The 18,500-nt window shown below is 33.1% G+C and overlaps 4 protein-coding genes, 1 non-coding gene and 1 pseudogene across 8 annotated transcripts; 2 read left to right on the top strand and 4 right to left on the bottom strand.

Moving 5' to 3' along the window:
- Nucleotides 1-15: 15 nt before the first annotated feature.
- LOC149492327 (nudix hydrolase 15, mitochondrial-like) lies at nt 16-2,850 on the bottom strand. Its single transcript, XM_089716013.1, has 4 exons — nt 2,365-2,850; nt 1,621-1,763; nt 1,115-1,234; nt 16-845 (listed from the first exon to the last, which is right to left on the bottom strand). The coding sequence occupies exons 1-4, from the start codon at nt 2,714-2,716 to the stop codon at nt 621-623; spliced, it is 840 nt and encodes a 279-aa protein (XP_089572139.1). The 5' UTR covers nt 2,717-2,850; the 3' UTR covers nt 16-620.
- A 902-nt stretch (nt 2,851-3,752) lies between these two features.
- On the bottom strand, nt 3,753-7,371 carry IQD9 (IQ-domain 9). 4 transcript variants are annotated; one of them, XM_089716011.1, is made up of 8 exons: nt 6,877-7,371; nt 6,703-6,771; nt 6,468-6,584; nt 6,249-6,359; nt 5,857-6,015; nt 5,087-5,314; nt 4,524-4,637; nt 3,753-4,446 (listed from the first exon to the last, which is right to left on the bottom strand). In XM_089716011.1, the coding sequence occupies exons 4-8, from the start codon at nt 6,321-6,323 to the stop codon at nt 4,081-4,083; spliced, it is 942 nt and encodes a 313-aa protein (XP_089572137.1). In that variant the 5' UTR covers nt 6,324-6,359; nt 6,468-6,584; nt 6,703-6,771; nt 6,877-7,371; the 3' UTR covers nt 3,753-4,080. The 4 variants fall into 4 exon arrangements, with proteins under 4 accessions (XP_089572137.1, XP_089572136.1, XP_089572135.1 ...); XM_089716010.1 differs by lacking the exon at nt 6,468-6,584 and having other exon boundaries at nt 6,877-7,011; nt 7,155-7,369; XM_089716009.1 differs by lacking the exon at nt 6,468-6,584 and having other exon boundaries at nt 6,877-7,369.
- Nucleotides 7,372-8,219: 848 nt separating this feature from the next.
- Nucleotides 8,220-8,293, bottom strand: TRNAI-UAU (transfer RNA isoleucine (anticodon UAU)). Its single transcript has one exon. It is a non-coding gene; the product is annotated as a tRNA-Ile (tRNA).
- Nucleotides 8,294-9,527: 1,234 nt separating this feature from the next.
- Nucleotides 9,528-10,511, top strand: LOC149492324 (RING-H2 finger protein ATL40 pseudogene; annotated as a pseudogene).
- Nucleotides 10,512-11,428: 917 nt separating this feature from the next.
- LOC149492323 (uncharacterized) lies at nt 11,429-14,056 on the top strand. The gene is made up of 5 exons (XM_089716046.1): nt 11,429-12,710; nt 12,803-12,949; nt 13,091-13,260; nt 13,377-13,527; nt 13,659-14,056. The coding sequence occupies exons 1-5, from the start codon at nt 12,075-12,077 to the stop codon at nt 13,842-13,844; spliced, it is 1,290 nt and encodes a 429-aa protein (XP_089572172.1). The 5' UTR covers nt 11,429-12,074; the 3' UTR covers nt 13,845-14,056.
- Nucleotides 14,057-14,768: 712 nt separating this feature from the next.
- On the bottom strand, nt 14,769-17,774 carry LOC149492322 (sodium/calcium exchanger NCL2-like). The gene is made up of 9 exons (XM_089716703.1): nt 17,306-17,774; nt 17,012-17,221; nt 16,753-16,925; nt 16,511-16,656; nt 16,143-16,410; nt 15,906-16,048; nt 15,583-15,823; nt 15,242-15,505; nt 14,769-15,152 (listed from the first exon to the last, which is right to left on the bottom strand). The coding sequence occupies exons 1-9, from the start codon at nt 17,670-17,672 to the stop codon at nt 14,904-14,906; spliced, it is 2,061 nt and encodes a 686-aa protein (XP_089572829.1). The 5' UTR covers nt 17,673-17,774; the 3' UTR covers nt 14,769-14,903.
- Nucleotides 17,775-18,500: the final 726 nt, after the last annotated feature.

Raw genomic sequence — 18,500 nt, 5'->3', positions numbered from 1 at the left:
AAAAAAAGAGAGAAGTAAAATACAACAATTGACATTTTAATAACTGACTGAAGATCCAACTTCTTAACCAAGGAATTACAGTGGCCATGAGGCATTTTTCCAAGCTAACTCAGACAAGAAAATAATTTAGTAAGCACTTTCAGATTCTTGATTAAGCTTTACTTCCATGGAGCAAACAGCTTGAACACAAAACCAGGCATTAGGTACTCTTCATTCTCGAATTATATGAGGAAGTCGTGTCAATGTGTTTATTAATGCTGTTGAATAGCAACCACGCTTCTGAACTGGGATCAATTCCTCCAATAACTTACCAATTTAAAGCTGCATCTAAGTGAAAATCTTGAAATTGTCCAATAAAACTAAGTTGAAGGAGACGTGTCACCAGCAACTTGCTCACTATCAAGAAGTTGATGTCTTGATGATGCTCGATACCAGTCACACCTTTGTATCTGAAATTAGTTGGTCCCTTAGTTAACAGTTACCTAAATCTGCCAAACATTTCAACCATTCTGTTCCGATATTTCTGAATAATTATTCTGAACAAATCTAAGTAGTCTGATGGGCGTGTGTTGCAGATTTTATTGCAGTAGGTCGATTATTTGGAGTATTGCCACAGTTCTTCAACGCATCACAGTATCACTGTTTACATCTCTTGGAAATCTGAACTTTGGATTCTGCTCTAAAAAAGCTGGTGGCCGCTGGTACACCACTGAAGCAGCTCTAATCAAAACCCCAGCTGTTAAACCCCATATCAAATATTTCTTATTTCCAGTTTCATAGTCAAAGAAATGAAGTAGATACTTTTCTCCCATCCATTCTCTCTCCTCCACTCTTCGATTTTCATCCTGAACCAAACAGTTTGTACATTATTCTTTGCGAATAAACATCAATACCTAAATCAATTGGAAAAAAAAAGAGCGACTTAGTGCATGAAGCATCCCACATTTGCGGGCTCTGGGAAGAGTTGATATATGCAGCCTTCCATTGCTTTTGCACGACACTATTCCATGACTCAAACTCATGACCTCCCGGTTAAAACCAGAGTAACTCTCCCATTACAATAAAACCACCCTCTTACCTAAATCAATCAAAGTGAAAAAAGAAAAATACAAACCTTAATGAACATTTCCAATGGAGCATCAAATACTGCTTCAACTTCAGCAGGATTTGGAGTGGGAGTGAATGTTTTTGAATCACGTAGTATGCCTATAACAGGAATTACTCTTAGGAGATGCTGCAAAGAAAACCAACAATTACGTCTCAGGAATATAAGTACTGGGAATTCTACAAGTACTGGGAAACCAGAAAATTCTCATAATCTCATTACATATAAAACTGAACCCTGACATGCAAAAGAATGAAACTATAAACTAAAACTCAGGCCTCAGAAACCTACTACAGCAAACAAAAGATGAGAATGACAAACTGAACAAAGAGCAAAATTGAAGAGTGTGGTATAGCAAAACACATATGAATAAAGAATTTTCAATATTTTGTTAACTAATGAGCATAGAATTTTCTTCATTAGAATAAAAGATACTGTACTCTTCAGACTATTTCTCTTGACTGATTACATAGTTCTGTATTGGCCAATAGCTAAAACCTGACAGATTTTCATACCTTAGACAGAAATGGTTCAAGAACAGTAATAATTTCGACAAGTGAAGGATCTAGCCCAATTTCCTCTTTTGCTTCCCTTGTTGCTGTATCACCATCATCCTTATCACCCTCCTCTGCTTTCCCTCCAGGCAATGAAACTTCGCCTGTATCGGAAACACCCACTTATTTCAAAAACTAATCACCAACAACTCCATATCTCAATCATCAATCATCATTATCACATTTCCACTTGGTTACCAAGAAATAGAAGAAACAAAAAGTAACTTGAGCGACAATAGGATCACAAACCAAAAGTCTTAATTCTCAGAAGTCCTTAAAAGTTATTACAGTATCTTCAAATCGTTGAGTTACCATATAATCAAAATCAACATTTTGTCTGCATTTGATTCTTTCCAAACTGCAGGAAAATGATAATAGGATTCAATTACTGAACTAGCTCATTGGCAAGCAAAGAGCAATTCTACGTATCAGGCCTTTGTGTAAAGCATAAAATAACTCTGATTGATTAAATTCCTTTATTTTATATTTCAATAATTAGGGGAAAATCCAACATAAACAACAGAAAAGAGTTGAAATTGCAATTTATTTTATTGTCTTCTATTGAAAGTTTATCTAGTCTAACAAGTAACATCCCAAATTGGAAAAAAGCAAGCAAATTGATATTAGCCACTTTATGCGAAACATCAAGAATAGAGATTAGGCCTCTATAACTCAATAGTAGAAAATATTCTGTCAGTCTCTAACCTGAGTGACTAGATAATCTTGAGGACCTCTTTGTCAAAATGACGCGAAAATCTCCAGCATCTCCTTCAAATATGCATACCAAGACAGCAGCTCTCTTGGGTCTAAACCTTTGAGGATCTGTAGGAATTGGAGTTGCAGATTCTTGAAATCCCACTTGGGAAACAACTTTCCCTGCATTTTCCTCGATAGTCTGCTCTTCGATTTCGTCAGGTGATGGTGGCGGCGGCTTGTAGAGGCGGAGCTGGCGGGCTAAAGAGGTGAGTCTCTGTGATGACCCATCCATGACTGAAAATAATGGAGCTTTGTGGAGTAGCAGCGGTGACGGCAGATTGGTTCTTAAGAGGGAGATCATGAGGAGGTGATTTTCGGCATACTGAAAGATTTACTTTTTTACAGTAAAAGACTTAAGAGGTAGTTGCAGCTTTTGCTTTAAAATTTAGTTGGTGATATGTTTATTGAAAGTTCAAAACTTTTTTCTTTTAAAAGAAAACAAACAAAAAAAGGTTTTTTTTGTGGCTGTGAACTGCGAACCAATTTCCCGAGAGGATGCATTGGGTTTAACTAAATGCGAATTTTTTCTAAACGGCTATTTATATATTAAATTAATATAAATAAAATTTGTTATTAAAATAATAATATTTTTAATTATACATTTAAAAAAATAAATAAAGTACAAATAATTTTTAAAGGAATCCATTGAGAAATATGCAATTTTAACCATTTGTGGATTGGGATATCCTCTTTTACATTTTAAGGTGTTTTTTTTTTTTAATTTTTTGTTATTTAATTAAAAAGTTTTTCTTTTACCTTTTATTTTTTAAGTAACGCCCATGATTTTTTTTTCCCCAAAATTTCATTTTAAATGGACGGCTCAAATGGACATAATAGTAAGTTAATAATGGATTTTCAAATGCCCTTTTTAATTAAACAGAATATACTGTATTATTCTTTTATGTTACTCAGCAATTACGTATTTAACCCTATGATTAGTGTTCATATTGTTTCGTTGAAAGACATAATTTTGATTCCTGCACTGCACCCCAATATTCTTAATTCTCGCCTCTTCGTCTGGTTGGAGAAAATCAAAGTAAACCTTTGTTGTTGTGTTGTTTCTTTAATGGCAAGACCAACAAAAAGCTAAAAACATTGCAAAACCTTTAAATTGTCGTTAATGTTCAACAACGATAAAGCTGCGAAGAATAAATGCCCTGAACTACACCGCCAAGCCCAACTGTTTTTTCCTGTTCTTGGTACACATTTCATAACTAGAAATGAAAGAATTATTTCCCTTTATCCTCTCTTTTTTGGTGCTAAGGATTAATGATGTGCACAAGAACAACAATTGGATTATTTTCATTCTTGATTAGGATAAAGCTGCTGATAGAGAGTAATGGAAAATAGCACCCTGCCAAATTATTATCACTATTTCACTCAAACAAAATGCTCTGTTTATTTACATTATAGATATACATATGATTTTTCAAAAAAATGCGAAATTGTTTGAGAGAAAAAAAAAAAAGTAAAAACAAACAAATGGAGAGAAGAATAATCAGTTCAGTCCAAGCCCAGTCCTGTTCTAATGTGCTATACTGCTTTATCACAAATTCGCAACCACGCCACTTCCCTTCTACTATTAGAATGAATAAATACATATTTGAAGAAATTTTCCTTTTCTTATCTTGAAAATAAGTGAATGAATATTAAAAGCTTTTTGCTTTATATATTGATTGAGGAGTCAGATACTAACTGTTCTGCTTTAAATTCTTCAGTTTTAATGCTTCCTTCAAGTGTAGCTCCTTTGTCAGCAAAAGGATATGACAATCTTCGAGCCTTTCTAGTTCCCTTCCCATTGGATGAAGATGATTTAGATGAAATTGGAGTTTTAACAGTTGGTGAATAGGTGTTTTTACCAGCTTGGTTTGCCTGTTTGGTTTGCATTTTCTTTGGGCTAATGGACAGAGCAGGGACTCGGCTTTCCCATGGACGAGCAGCAATCCAGCGATCCATCCAACTCCATCCCCAATTTTCTTTGCCAAGTTCAAAGTTAACTGCTCCAAGGCTCTGGCTACAGTTGGCCCTCCACTGTAATTCATAGGATTTCAATGGTGATTTTCAGCTCCAGTGAGCCAATATCATGAACATAGTACTCTCAGAGTTACCTGATGCGAAAAGGCATATGCCATTGCTCGTTCTCTCTTAACGGCTGCTTCTTCCCTCTGATGTAGTCTTGCAAGAACTTCTTCCATTGTTTCAGACCCACTACACCATTCAACCTGTCATCCATTTAAACAACTACTGAGAGAGAGAAACATGTTGATATGGTAATTGGAAGAACTCAAGGACGTCAATGGACTACTACAAGAAAATGGGAATTCTAACCATCTAATAAGCAAATCTGTTCTTTTAACTATTATGATGATTTTCTTTTTCTTATTTTACATATTATTGGCAATCCCTACTTCTTGCCATCTAAAAGTCGTAACATGCAAAAATGAAGTTATATGCGTTCACACAAAACAAAGGCAAATCTAATAGGACCAAAATTTTCCTGGATGCAGTTCCAGAGATAACAGAAAAGAGATACCAACCTAGCTACCTCCTCTTACCAAAATCTAGGACCACATGAATGCCTCCAACATTCATTCCGGATTCAACTATATATAAGTAGAAATTGAAAATACTCCAATTGAAGAGTTGTTTTAACAGTATAATCTAATCTAACCTCCAGATCATGAAGCTTTGCCTCAAGTTTTACTTGATTCTCTAATTTCTTCCGTCTTAACCGGCCCTCTATTACCATGCATTGTCGACGAGCTCTAATTTGGGCCTGTATTTTGCTCCATGAATGAAGAAAATTCAATGTCGTTGTAGCTTGCTTTTTAACAGAATACTTCTGGGTCAGAGTCTGTAATCTCACAGCTCCTTTCAGACGGCGTAATGTTTTTCTAGCCTACATCATGAGGAAACAATTCAACCATTTATTATGCTCAAAAGTGCTTTGTCTGTGTGCATATCCGTGCTTAGAAAGAGAGTAATAGACATCTCCCAAAGGAAAGAAAAACTGCGTTATGGGAACCACAAAAATAATTTTGTCTCTAGTGTATCAAATAAAGAGATAAATAGACTATAAGGCCAAGATGCATGGTACATGACATCAATCATCATAAAAAAGAATAGAGCTCATAAATGTGAAGAAGTTAACCAGGTAGTCATCTGGATTTACTTCCTATTGTGTTGAAGTTGAAGGTTCTGTTGATAGCATAAGACAGCAAAGTTTCAGTTCTCATGCCTATTATAGATTATAAGGGAATTTAAGATATCCTTCTTTCAAGTGAGGTTTGCAAATGAAAATCAAATTAGCATGCTATAAATTTAGATACAGCAAAGAACCAATAACTTGACGAATGAAAGAATGACCACATTAAGAATGACGAATTGAAACTAAGAAAACTAATTTAACAGAAGTAGCTTATATGGTGTAGCTAGACATACCATATAAGCCCTGAATGCAGTTTGAATACGAATGGCAGCCAAGTCCTCAACTGGCATATGAAGAACTCTTGGATTGTCACTGCTAGAACTAGTAGACTGTTTGTGTGATCGGTTCTTTTTCCATTTGAAGCCATTAGATTTTGCAGAAGCTGAAGACCCCTGTCTCAGATTGTAGGAACAGAGGTCATGTCTAGTAGATACAATTTTCCTAATAACAAGACATCAACAAACTAAATACAACTACTTTCAAGTGGATAATGGATGAAAACTTCATCTTTGAGTAAATAATTTTACGGCCACAGGCCAAATTATCACAAACTTCACAAAGAAAATTAAGATGGACTCTTATGAAAATGAGTTGAACAAAATACAAACTTCTGGGAATTCAATACCTTCACTTGTTTTGAACTATCACCCTTGACCTTCTTTAATCTAATTATTGCCTTAAACCAATCACCAGAACCCATTCCTGAAGCCAGGTGCCTGTCCAACTTAACATAAACCTGAAAACAATTTTAATTTAAACACAGGCAATATCAGCACTTTATCCATGTTCCAAAAATTAAGACATTAGGCAACCAACAGATGCTCATCTCAAAAAAAAATCCCACCTATAAAAAGGCCATTTTATCATGTAATTGCATTTTAATCAATTGAAAATGCAAAGTAACCACCGGTTTCTTAAAATAGAACTCCTTACACCCAATCTCAACTCAAGGAAGTCAATTCTATTCAACAAATGAAACATAAAACACATGAACAGAAAATTGAAAGCCAATACACACAACAAAAAAAGAAAATAATTAATTACTAATTAATTTAGAAATCAATAAATAAATTGCATACCAATCTGATTAATTCAGACTACTTCACTAAACAGCACCCAGATCTCCCCCATCAACGTTGCTTAAATCCCTTTGGTCAATCCAAAAATGAAGTATACAATACGTAAACAAACCGAGTAACCGACACGGAAAAAAAAGGAAAGAAAAAAAAAAAAACTAGGCAAGTAAGATATACCAGAGAAAGAGTAGCAAAAATTCCTGTAGGGACTCTTCTGTTCAAGCAAATGGGCACTCAATCAAGATCTCGGAGAAAAAAGGAAAAGAAAAGTTGGCAAGAACAGAAATTGTTGTAGTGAAGAAGAAGGAAAGCCTGAAAAAACAAATAAAGAAAAGAATAAAAGGTGGGTGTAGAAATGTGGACTGCCATGGCCCATTACCAGCTCTTCTCTCTCCCCAAAATACACTTAACAACAAAAATCACAGACATGAAATTGTAAAAATATATATATATACATTTAATTAAAAACTGATTGCCCTTCAATCAAGGCCTCAACAACTTGTAAAGGGACTGTGATTTGTGTGTCAGTGTGTTGTGTAGTGCTAGCTGGTTTTTCTCATTTTTGGGTTTGAAAAATTCAACCATCCAGATTGGGATGGTTAATAGTGACCGCAGAACAAACAAAGAATGATAGGAGTTGATGGAGATTGGCGGTTGTTTGCCTTGTATGACTGTCCTGTTGCTTTATTAAAGTTTTAAAAAGGGAAGGGATTTTGTTCTTTTTTATTGCAGTCATCGTCCTTTTTCATTTTTCCAGTTCAAGGAGGGGCCGTCTGAGGTTTGTTGAATTCCTCAGTTTTTTTAATTATTATTCTAAAAGACTAAATAACCATTTTATCCTTCAAATTTTATCATAATTATAATTTTATCCCTCTTATTAGGTAAAAATAGTAATTAATCTCTAAAATTTAGTTTTATTAAACTATTTAATCTCTCACCCACAAAGTGTTAAGTTGAAATTCTTAATTTTATCAAAAACAAATTGAAATTCTTAAAATAAATTTTTTTGAAAGAGGAAATTCTTAAAATGTGTAATTAGGATTTTCACATTGAAAATTGATAATAAAATTGTTTAAATTGTATTTTCTAATTTAATTTTCACCATATTGACAATTCATTTTTTATCATAGTTTAAATTCCCCATCTCTACCTGCAAAATTATAACATTTATTGATTTATCTTACAACAAATTATGAAAATAAGGGGCATGTGGCTTCCATCATATTTCCATCTTTCTGGGTTAATTGGACATATCATTTATTTATCTAAAATGCAGAAGTTTAAATGATTGTTATTTCCTATATTAGGGAATAATAATATGAACTTTTCAATTATCGGATTGGAAGAAAAGAGAACATGATGCTATTGTATTATTTTAAGCAACTTTTAAGGAACAAAAAACAATAAAATAAATATTTCTGGGATTATCCTAATTTGAATATATTTTGTTGGATCACTGTTTGTGGGCTGGGCTGGGCTTTTGATATGAAGAGGTTGAAAGAACGAAAAAATAAAAAAATTGGTCCCGGCGGGACTCGAACCCGCGACCTTCGGCTCATAAGACCAACGCTCTAACCAACTGAGCTACGGGACCTTATTGTTGAAATTTAATTTTAATATTTAATTGAACAATATTCTAATGTGCAACTCACATCCGTCCAAATTATTATGGTCATTCTTTAATGTCTGTATCTTTAATTTCCATTGGATTAATATTTTGGTAGTGAAAATCAATTAAAGAAATATTTAACTAAATTTTTTCTAAAAAAATAAATTTATTACAAATTTATATCCTAACTAAATAACCTTTTTCTAATATAATTTTACAAAAAAGCATTAAATAAAAATTTTCAAAAAAATTGACAATATTAATCTTTTTTCAATAATATTAAACTTTTTTTTTTTTTTTTAGAAGACAATAATATTAAACTTCATCACTTAATATTCACATAAAATTAATTATGATGAAAATTTAATGATAAATTTAGAAATTAGAAGTAAATGCAAAGTGGCCCATGGAAAGATATAGCCAGTCGTTGACAATGGTTAAGGAGTGATTGTGATTTGCAACCGTTGATTAAAGTCATCCAATACGTTACGTGAAAGCGGGGGCATAGTGATAGATAAGATTACCCAATGCCTGAGGAGTCATTTGTTTGGTCTAAATTTTAAATACGCTATGAATTTATTTTTTATAGAATTGAATAATTAATAATTGGTATATGGTATTACTTTGTAATTGTAGGATGCAATTTTATTTTTTATCTAATAAATTACATATCTAATAAAAAATAAAAATGAATTTTACTATATGATTTTATTTTCAAGTATAAATGAAAATTTTAATTATGATCGTTAATGTAAATATATGATTATCTCAAATTAAACTCTAAATTATATAAAATAATATGATTATATATTGATGTAAAGATTCATGTCACCTATTATATTTCCATATTTGGATATCTATATATATAGGATTGTTTGTACTAAATGTACAACTCTAATAAATATTTATTTTTTTCTATCATTTCCTTCAATATATACAAGAATGATATAACTACTACTAATCAAACTTTAATTCTATAAATTAGATATTATATTTCAATAAAATGTCAATTCATGGTAATTACTAATTAATTATCACTAATAAGATCAATTTTAGAAAAATGGTGAGACTAAAATAATATACTAGTATATAAATTATAAATCCTTGAAATCTCATGTAAACTTACTGATATGCCCCCAGAAATAATTTCCAAAAGTCAAAGTCAAGAAAATTATAGCTGCGAAAATTTCCTACTCCAACAAAATTTTCAAAGCCCAATTAAACAACAATTTCAACCATTCACACACGGCAAACATAAATATGGAAGTCACTTCCACAGAAATCCAGAGATCAAACAAACACACCCTGTCCTGAAATTAACCTCAACACCCTCAAATATGGGTCACAAAGATGACGACGATAGAGAATTTGGAGTCAGCCGGAAAGTCATGCTGGCAGCGATCTTATCTCTTTTCACGGCGGTTTTGCTGATAGTTTTTCTATATCTTTACTCTAGATATATCATTTCAAGACGCCAAGAAAGGGCACGCAGAGCTGCTTTTGATCGGCTTAGCAGGCAAATTGCAACGGATGTGGCGGTGGTTAATTATTTCGGCGGACCAGTCAAGACGGGCCTTGATCCTTTGGTTATTGCTTCATTTCCTACATTTCCATATAAGCTAAGCGATCAGAAACAGCTTGACCGAGGTGAAGCAAGAGAAACAGAGTGCTCTGTTTGTTTGGGTACTGTAGTGGAAAGCGCTATGGTTAGGGTATTGCCAAATTGTAAGCACATGTTTCATGTAGAGTGTATTGATACGTGGCTTGGGTCAAATACTACTTGTCCTATATGTCGCACCGTAGCTGAGCCTAGGACTGGTGTAGAGGAGCGAGAGTTGGGTACTGAGACTCAACCGTCAGCCCCGCCGGTGGAGATGGAGAAAGGCGGTGGATCGTCAGGGTCTCGGTTAGGGTCCTTTCGATGGATGGTTACCAGAGACAGATCGTCAAGGACCCGAAGCTGTGGAGAGGAGATTTGTGAAACAGATATGGAGAGACAGTGAAATAAATAACAAATATTCAGTATATTTCTTTCAATATTTTATTTTGGGATTTGGGATTTTTATTTTATTTTGTCTTGGTATAGATTGCGATTGAGATTGCTGTGTATTTCATGTGTTGTATTTTATTGGATATAATATATATGATTTTGATAATGTAAAAATTAAATTTATAATTAAAGGAGGAAATTTCCATACAGAAAGTTGTGAATATAAAACTGAAAATGGTAATAAATATTGGTGAGGCAGAGAGACTTTATATGGATGGAGTGTATATATATATATATCCAAATGGAGTAATTATGGATTTCTACATTAATGAATTTGATTTGGTTGGAACTGAAATCTGGGTTTTCCAATAGGTTACAAACAAGTTCTTGTATACTCATATTTATACCCTTAGAATGATGAAAATGACATATTTGTCTCCTAATTTGTAAGAGAAATTTGATGAGGACATGCATGTGCTATATAGAACCAGTAATTTCCTCTAAAAATCATTTTATGAAAACTATTTTTAGATATCTTAAGGCTTAATTGATAATTTAGTCTGCCTGCAACTAAGATCAATTAAAGGGCTTCGTGATACTGTTAAGATACTTATTATGATCATTATGTAATTTTAACCTACCAACTTACCCTAATTATCCTGTTACTACCAAAATAAATGCAAATCCCATAAATATTTTGACGTACAGAAAAGATTTGCTCTTAATAAATAATATAAACTTCAAATTTATTTGAAAATTTTTTAACTACATTTCCATGCTAAGTGACTTATAATGAACTGTACAGCGGATGATTAGCAAAAGATGCATATTATTAAGGCTTTCCACCCTGGAGATTGCTTTACCTTGTATAGATTTTTTGCTAGCTTAAGGCACTGATTATATTAATCTTTTGAGTTAGATATCATTAATTATATTAATCTTTTGTGAACTTATTATTTTTTAAACAAAAAAGAAAGAAAAACCAGTAACAATGGTGGATTGAAATTTAGCAAAATCTAGCAATGTATATCCTTAGTTGGGTCCACAAGTAAATGCCTTAAATTTGTATGAAATGAGGTTGAAAAATTGGCATAGAAGAGTACAAAAACTGGTTATAAATATGGTAAAGATTTTCAGAGATCTTGAGACACATTTCAAATACAGAGAATGGGGTCATGTGATATTAAAGTTCATATGTAGATGCTGTGTTTGTTTCCAATATGATTTTCTTTTTCCTGATGTTTTATTATATAAGGTGAAGCAGAGAAGAGAAGAGAAGAGAAGGAGTAGGAAAAGAAAGAAAGAGAGGAGAGAAAATTGAGCGAGAAAATCGAGAAATGAGAAGATTCTGATGAATGCTTGGATTTCCGTGCTTTGAAAACATCCTCAAAAATGATATTGTTCTCTCGGACAAACAAATCTCTCTCTAATAAAATCTTCTCAGAGAGCTGAAAACATGGGTTGGACTTTCCCTTTGTTCCACTTGATTATTAACGCATAGGCAGCCGCTTTCATCTCCTCATTCTTTGAGATTTCCTTACCTTATATCTCGCTTTTTTAAATTGATTTTTTCTTACTTGTTTTAGATTTGTGGATCTTGAAATCTGCGGATTTTTCTTCATCTTTCTCTCTTTTATTTTATCCTGCTTCGTTTTACTATTTAAATTATACATTTTCTTGCTCTTTTTTTAATGCTTGTTACAGGAAAATACACAGACAAACAAGAAACAAAATACCCACTTGTTTGTTAATTTTTTATCTTTTCAAGTAAGGAAAATGTGCAGCAATACTAGCCTTAGTAGTGGTTGCGGTGGTGGAGCTTGTGGTGGCGATAATGGCAGTGATTATCTGTATTCAAAGAAGCCAAAAAGACAAAGAGTTCCAAAAAGAGGACCAGGAGTTGCAGAACTAGAGAAGATTTTGAGAGAACAAGAAAAGAAAAGTGATTTAGATCACCAGAAAATCAAGAATGATGGGTTTTCTTTAGTTTCATCACTTTCAAGTACTTGTTATCATCATCAGCCACATATTCCTTCAACGTCTAAAAATGTCTCCCTTTCTCCAATTCCCAACCATTTTACTCCTCCAACCACGACATCATTTTATAATCATGCTAATAATAATGGTAACAGTAATCCTCCACCACTAGGAGGCGGTAAAAATGGTGTCCAAATTGCTGGATCTGGTGTTGTTTTACCGGAGCATGCTTTGTTACCCACAATGTGGAGTAGTAGCTCTTGTCAGCCTGCTAGTGTTGATGTTGGTGGGGATCATAGATCAGCTCACGGGCTTCAATTTTCTACCAATTCATTAAATGGATCTAATAATAATAACAATAATAATCATCATCCTCAAATGTTTATTCCATCTCCTAGGATGATGCAGAGAAGCCATCAATCACCACCTTCCATGGTAATTAAGAAATAGTTAAATTAATTTGTTTAATTTTTTTTATTAATAATTGCTGCTATTGATATTTTTATAATTAAGTTGGCCTCTTGCAGAAAAATCTCTTTCCACATTCTCCTGCTGCATCATCTTCTTCAACAACTATATCATCTGCTGGACCTTGTCATGGTAGAGAGCCCCCTTCAAACCAAACATCATATTACCATTGTACTTCTGCATGGCCGGAGGAAGATAAGGTTATGGTAGGTTTCAATTTATTCTATTTAAGATTCATTTTCCCTTTTACTTTCTTGTTTTTCGTAATTTGATGAAATAATTGAAAAAGATATACAGAAAATTGTCAAATCTAATGTTGAAGTATTGGTTACTGTATATACATATAGGTTGTTGGTGTAAAGCGATCACGTCCATTTTCTATGGAGATCCCTCCAATTCCTCCTCTCCAATACTCAATTCCTCCATTTTTACCTCATACCAACAGACTAAACGACTCAACGCTTTCATGTGGTAGTCACAGCTTAATCAATCTTGAACCAACTGAGACTACCTCCAGGTAAACCTAATTAGTTTCATCTTCCTGTCCTATGTATATGTATGGTGTATCTTTCCATTTAATTAAAGATTGTAAATAAACACTTATATTACTATTTCTGATAATGTTTTTCTCAGAGAGATGAAGCCTGTAGGTTGTTCAATGGAGACCAGCATCAGAACTTGCAGTACAGATAATGCAGGAAACGGTAATTTCCTCTTATTTGGTTCTCCATCAACTCCTCCAACTCAAAGAGAAAGACCCAAATTTACTCCTTGCCCTTTTCAAGTAAGTTTTCAAAGCTTCAACTCAACTATTCTAATTCCAAATTTTGTACAGGAAAATGCCATGGTCAGAAAATTTTCTTTCAGAATCATATTTGGGTGTTTGACATGACACTTCTTTGTTATGCTTTGCAGGAAAGCAATGAGGACTACTTGCATCATCTCCCATTATCACAAGTTGGATCCAAACACAAGAAACCTTTCTATAGTTTCTTGCTTCCCAGGGAGCAAATTGGCACTGTGGAACCAAACTTCATAGGCTTGAACAATGACAGAGGTGAAACAAGAGAAAATAGCATTGATCTCAGCCTCAGACTCTAAATGGCAATTCTCATAATTAATCATGTAATGAAAATGACATAATAATCAGATGGTTGAGATAGATGTTAATTGGTCCTTACTGTAAACAAATGTGGTCACTACTGGAGAGGATTCTGGCCTTGGATATGTAAAGGATAAACTCGATAGTTCTTTTCGTTGATATTGTGAATTTCTATATGATGAATCAATATAAGAGAAATGCATATATGACACATCGTTTTCCCTTTTGTTAAACTGGATAGCTCGAACTTGTAGTGGGCTTGAGGAGTAACTGTGTCGGCCCATGTGAAGTAATTTTTGGGCGTGGTTTTTTTGGACTTTAACGGCCCATCAACTTTCTTAAATTTTACAGTTGGGAGTATTTTATTATAGTGCTTCGCAAACACATTGTATTATTGCGAGTAGAACGTGCATTATTTGTGGTCCCACTCCCACCCACCTAATAATTAGTTGTTGCATCATCAACCTTACGTCAGCACAGAATTCGTCATTTTCATAATAGACACGACATTTTGTGGACCTACCGCTTCCTCAAAGAGTGAGTATTAATAAATGTATTCATTAATAAAAACAATTTGTTAATTTAAAATAAAATTAATAAAAATCACACTCCTCTCTTAAAAAAATTGTCACATTTTTTTTTTCTATCTACGAATTTTAAGAAAATATAATTAATGCAGCAAAAATTCATATGTTTTTCTTTTCTACCCTTATTCCCATAATAAATTACTATCTCTATTGTTAAATATTTATCACAATTGAATTTATCTTTTAAAAAAAACCGTTAATTTATGTAAATTACAATAAATTGTTGAATACTATATTATCTCTAATTTAATATTTCAAATCATCAAATTTTTTGAAGGAATTGAAACAATAATTGTTTGTGATAAGTATTTAAAAACGGAGATAGTAACTCTGAAATTTATAAATATAATTAAATGTGAATTTATTAAAGGGTAAAAGAGAAAAACAAAACTATGATACATTTATTTTTTAGGAACACAAAAGCATACATAGATATAATAGGGATTATATTAAATTGGTTTCCAAGTAATTCTACTTCCATCCCACAATATACCTAATTATATAAAACAAGAGCAGAGACAATGGATACAAAGAAAAAGCTACTATACAAGTCCAAAGTGGATACTTGATCCTCCTAAAAGCAATTAGACCTATTATTGCACTAATCACCACTATTACCAATACTTCAGCTGAATAAACCCAGGTGAAACCTCTTGCCCAAATCAGTCCTACAAGTGTCACCAGACCAAGAATGTTGTTCATGAATACTGCTCCATAAATCTGCAAATAGTTTCGAATAAAACTAAACCCCATTAATGAAATTTCATTTCTTAAAATTGTCTTCTAATGTGGAAATGGTAAGGACAAACCTCTGAGAACATTATTGAAGATGCTCCTTCCTTCTTTTGACTAGCAGGAAAAATTGTTGCCATGGCTGTTTTGAAGTTTACAGCAAAAGGAAGTACTACAAATGAAACGAAGAAAGACGGTATGCCTATGCGTTCTGATAAGAGTTGAGTATTATTAACCAGAGGTAAACCGAGAGAAGACACGATTGCAATCCCGATAACAACTCGAAGTAAAGCTTTCATGAGACTACGTAATGACAGTTTCTTGATGTTGCCTTTCTCCTTCTGCAAAATTTGTGTAACAATTTCAAAATCATAATTATACATAATGGAATCAAATTCTTAATTGTATGCTTAATTACCTCTATGCATTCATCAATGAAATGAGAGTTGTTACCATCTGATGATAGCCTTTTTTTCAGTCCATTTGTAAATTCATCTTCATGGAGTTCCTTATCGTTGTTTACATCAAAAGCTTTCATCATTTTCTCTACTAAATCATCGTGATCCAATTTTACACTTCTAAATTTCTTCATGATCATTCCTTTTAGTTCACTCGCAGTCATTTTTTTATCTCCATCTTTGTCAAACTCATCGAACAGACTGAGACAAATATCAATGGAAAGGTTAAAAGAAGCATAAAAAGAAAACAGAAGGTAGGAGACATATCAGACAACTAATTAACCTTCTTATTTTCGTTTCATCAGGTTTTCCATCTGTGAGAAGACAAGCAAGTTGTTGATTCTGAGCAGTGTTTAATATTTCTGACAATTGCTTCTCCATCTCAGCTAATTTATTCTTTTTCCTCTCAATCCATGGTTGTACCATCTGCATTGATTTATTATGTTAATTAGAACAGAATTTTCTTAAAAATATCAGTGACAGAGAGTTTTTAATACAAGCTGCTTATGGATCTACTTACTTTATGGAACGATGGTAAATATTTTCTTGAGGTGGGATTCTTATCAGCAACTATTTTCTGGGCTTCACTGATATATTTCTCACAGCCACTCACAAACTCATCTTCAGTAATCAAATGATTACTGTCCTTATCGAAATGCTTCATCAATTCTTCTTTTGTAAACTTTTCATCAAGTTCCAAATCCCCAGATTTCATATTTGCAAGAAACGCATTCAATTCAGTTTTTGATATGAAATGATCATTATCTTTATCGATGGTACCAAATACTCTGTTAATTAATTTTGGAACAAAATTAATTAATTATCAGAAAACAAAAGATAAAATCGCAATTCAATTTGTGAAGCTAATTTAATTTGTCAAATAATGACCTTTTGATGCAAGAAACATCAACTTGTCCTTCGTCATTAACGAGTCTTCTTTTAGCAAACTTCTGCAAATGATTCAAGAACCCAGCTAGCAGAAGCTGATCCCTTGAATATTCTAAACTTCTTTCTTGGATCCATTGATGACGGGACTGCAAATGTTAAAAAGTCATCTTAAAATGAAATTAGGAATTGACTTAATCACTTAATTAACAACCATGATTAACTAATTAAAGCTTGATGTTTACCAGAAAGACGAAGTATGAGACTAGTGCTGAAACAGATACCATGAGGGTCACTATATGACTCCATGGCCGTGACTTGAAGGTATCGGCTATTTCCACCATAATTAAAGGAATCAAAGACAGAAGCATTATTTTTGCTGTATAACTTGTCTTCTGGTCGGTTTCTACGCCGTATTCTGCTAAAAGCACAGACAAGTTGAACATGATTAAATTAATATTACTATAAACGTGAAATTAACGAAATAGTTAATCAATAACTAACCTTTAAAAATCGATAATCGCTTTTTAACCAGTGAAAATCCTGTAGTAGTCGAGGTGGATTGGGGTGATTCTTTAGTTACTTTAGTCCTGCCAAGAACAACACAAATCCCCCACTGCAATGTCAGGTAAAAAACAGTAGATCCAGCGAGCGTACCAGCTCCATTTTCGATTCTAGCTTGAGCTGCCTCTTTGTTCTGTGCAAGCCCAGACGCTGCAAGCAAAACTCAAAATTTGAATCTTAGTAATATTAATGTAATTTAAAATCAATTTGAACTAAAATGTACAAATATCATACCAAGAACAAGCACAATTGTGGGTAGAACCGCGAGAATGCGAAATACAGTGGCGCCATAGATACCGACACCAAGGAAACTAAAAAGTTGCTGTCTACCCTTAGTTAAAATTTTGTCACCAACAAGCAGCAAGTACTCAAGAATTACGATTTGGAAGATAAAACCAGGAACATTGGTTGCGCATGGCAAGAAGCCGTAGTAGTGAACACATGTATGTTCAGTGGAATTAATGGCTTTTGGACTCAAAATCGAAGAGTTTAGTTCAAGATGATTAAGCACAAGTTCCTGATGGCTTAGTTTGATGGTTCGGCTTTGTACCTTTACTAGCACAAGGAGTGTGATTATGGCTACAAGTTGAAGGGTTGCCATTGATGCAGAGAGAAGAAAAGAAAGGCTGGTCAAAGTGAAGTGAAGTTGGCTGCTCTCATAATTTGGAACTTGGCTAGGGAAAATATAAAGACCGGCTATTGACGTTGAAAGAAGCCCGTCAAGCAAAGGTTAAATAAGCCCGGTCCCAGTCTGGCACGCAAATATTAAGTTTAGATCATTAATGCATGGTGTACGTATTGTATATTGTGTTAAAGAGACACTACCAACTGGCACTTTGTCCTTTATATTTAAAAATAAAAATAAAAATCTTGTAGCTCCTGTAGTTTAAGGATAACTTAATATGCTCTTAAAGTTAATTTTTATGTATTTAAAATATTAAATAAAAAAATTCACAGTTGTATAAAGAAATTGTTTTAAAAAAATTAGAGATTCCGAATCACAACGCAGTAGGAATAACTTTTTTTTACTTTAAAATATGTTCTACAAAAATAGCTATAGTTATTTGAATAATTTTTTTTATAAAATGTTAAAAGCTGAATATTGTATGAGTTAATATTTTATAAAACGCTATATTAACCTTTAAAAATTAATTTAAACGCTATATTAAACTACTTAAAAAGCTGTTACCGAATACAGTTTTAATAAATATGTAAAAACTCTTGTGATAGACTACACCGTCGGATTCGCATTATTTTTTTATTTTTTATCCAAAATTATTATATAAATTATTTATATGACATCAATGGATTCAAAGTCAAATAAAATAGGTCCAAATAGATGTTTTTAATTATGGATGGATAAGTAACGTTCTGTCGTTATTTAGATGTCTACTTTTAAATTAATAAATGAAAATTATTGTAAAAAAGA

The sequence above is a fragment of the Jatropha curcas genome, chromosome 11 (assembly GCF_041381405.1).
Source record: "Jatropha curcas cultivar XTBG-Jc1 chromosome 11, XTBG_Jcur_1.0, whole genome shotgun sequence".
In the NCBI taxonomy this organism is placed as follows: Eukaryota; Viridiplantae; Streptophyta; class Magnoliopsida; order Malpighiales; family Euphorbiaceae; genus Jatropha; species Jatropha curcas.
The sequence above is the reverse complement of the archived record's forward strand: the minus strand, read 5'-3'. Positions and strand labels throughout refer to the sequence as shown.

Bases quoted from the DNA above. Each gene is read 5' to 3' on its own strand.
- LOC149492327 (XM_089716013.1), bottom strand. From the start codon at position 2,716: ATGATCTCCCTCTTAAGAACCAATCTGCCGTCACCGCTGCTACTCCAC. The intron at 1,764-2,364 runs GTTAGAGACTGA...TTTCCGATACAG, and splicing joins AAGATTATCTAGTCACTCAG to GCGAAGTTTCATTGCCTGGA. The intron at 846-1,114 runs GTTTGTATTTTT...TGTTTGGTTCAG, and splicing joins CATTGGAAATGTTCATTAAG to GATGAAAATCGAAGAGTGGA.
- IQD9 (XM_089716011.1), bottom strand. From the start codon at position 6,323: ATGGGTTCTGGTGATTGGTTTAAGGCAATAATTAGATTAAAGAAGGTC. The intron at 6,016-6,248 runs GTATTGAATTCC...AATCTGAGACAG, and splicing joins ATAGTTCAAAACAAGTGAAG to GGGTCTTCAGCTTCTGCAAA. The intron at 5,315-5,856 runs GTATGTCTAGCT...CTCATGATGTAG, and splicing joins CTGCATTCAGGGCTTATATG to GCTAGAAAAACATTACGCCG.
- LOC149492323 (XM_089716046.1), top strand. From the start codon at position 12,075: ATGTGCAGCAATACTAGCCTTAGTAGTGGTTGCGGTGGTGGAGCTTGT. The intron at 12,711-12,802 runs GTAATTAAGAAA...GGCCTCTTGCAG, and splicing joins ATCAATCACCACCTTCCATG to AAAAATCTCTTTCCACATTC. The intron at 13,261-13,376 runs GTAAACCTAATT...TGTTTTTCTCAG, and splicing joins CCAACTGAGACTACCTCCAG to AGAGATGAAGCCTGTAGGTT.
- LOC149492322 (XM_089716703.1), bottom strand. From the start codon at position 17,672: ATGGCAACCCTTCAACTTGTAGCCATAATCACACTCCTTGTGCTAGTA. The intron at 17,222-17,305 runs GTATGATATTTG...TTTTGCTTGCAG, and splicing joins CACAATTGTGCTTGTTCTTG to CGTCTGGGCTTGCACAGAAC. The intron at 16,411-16,510 runs GTCATTATTTGA...ATTAATTAACAG, and splicing joins GATGTTTCTTGCATCAAAAG to AGTATTTGGTACCATCGATA.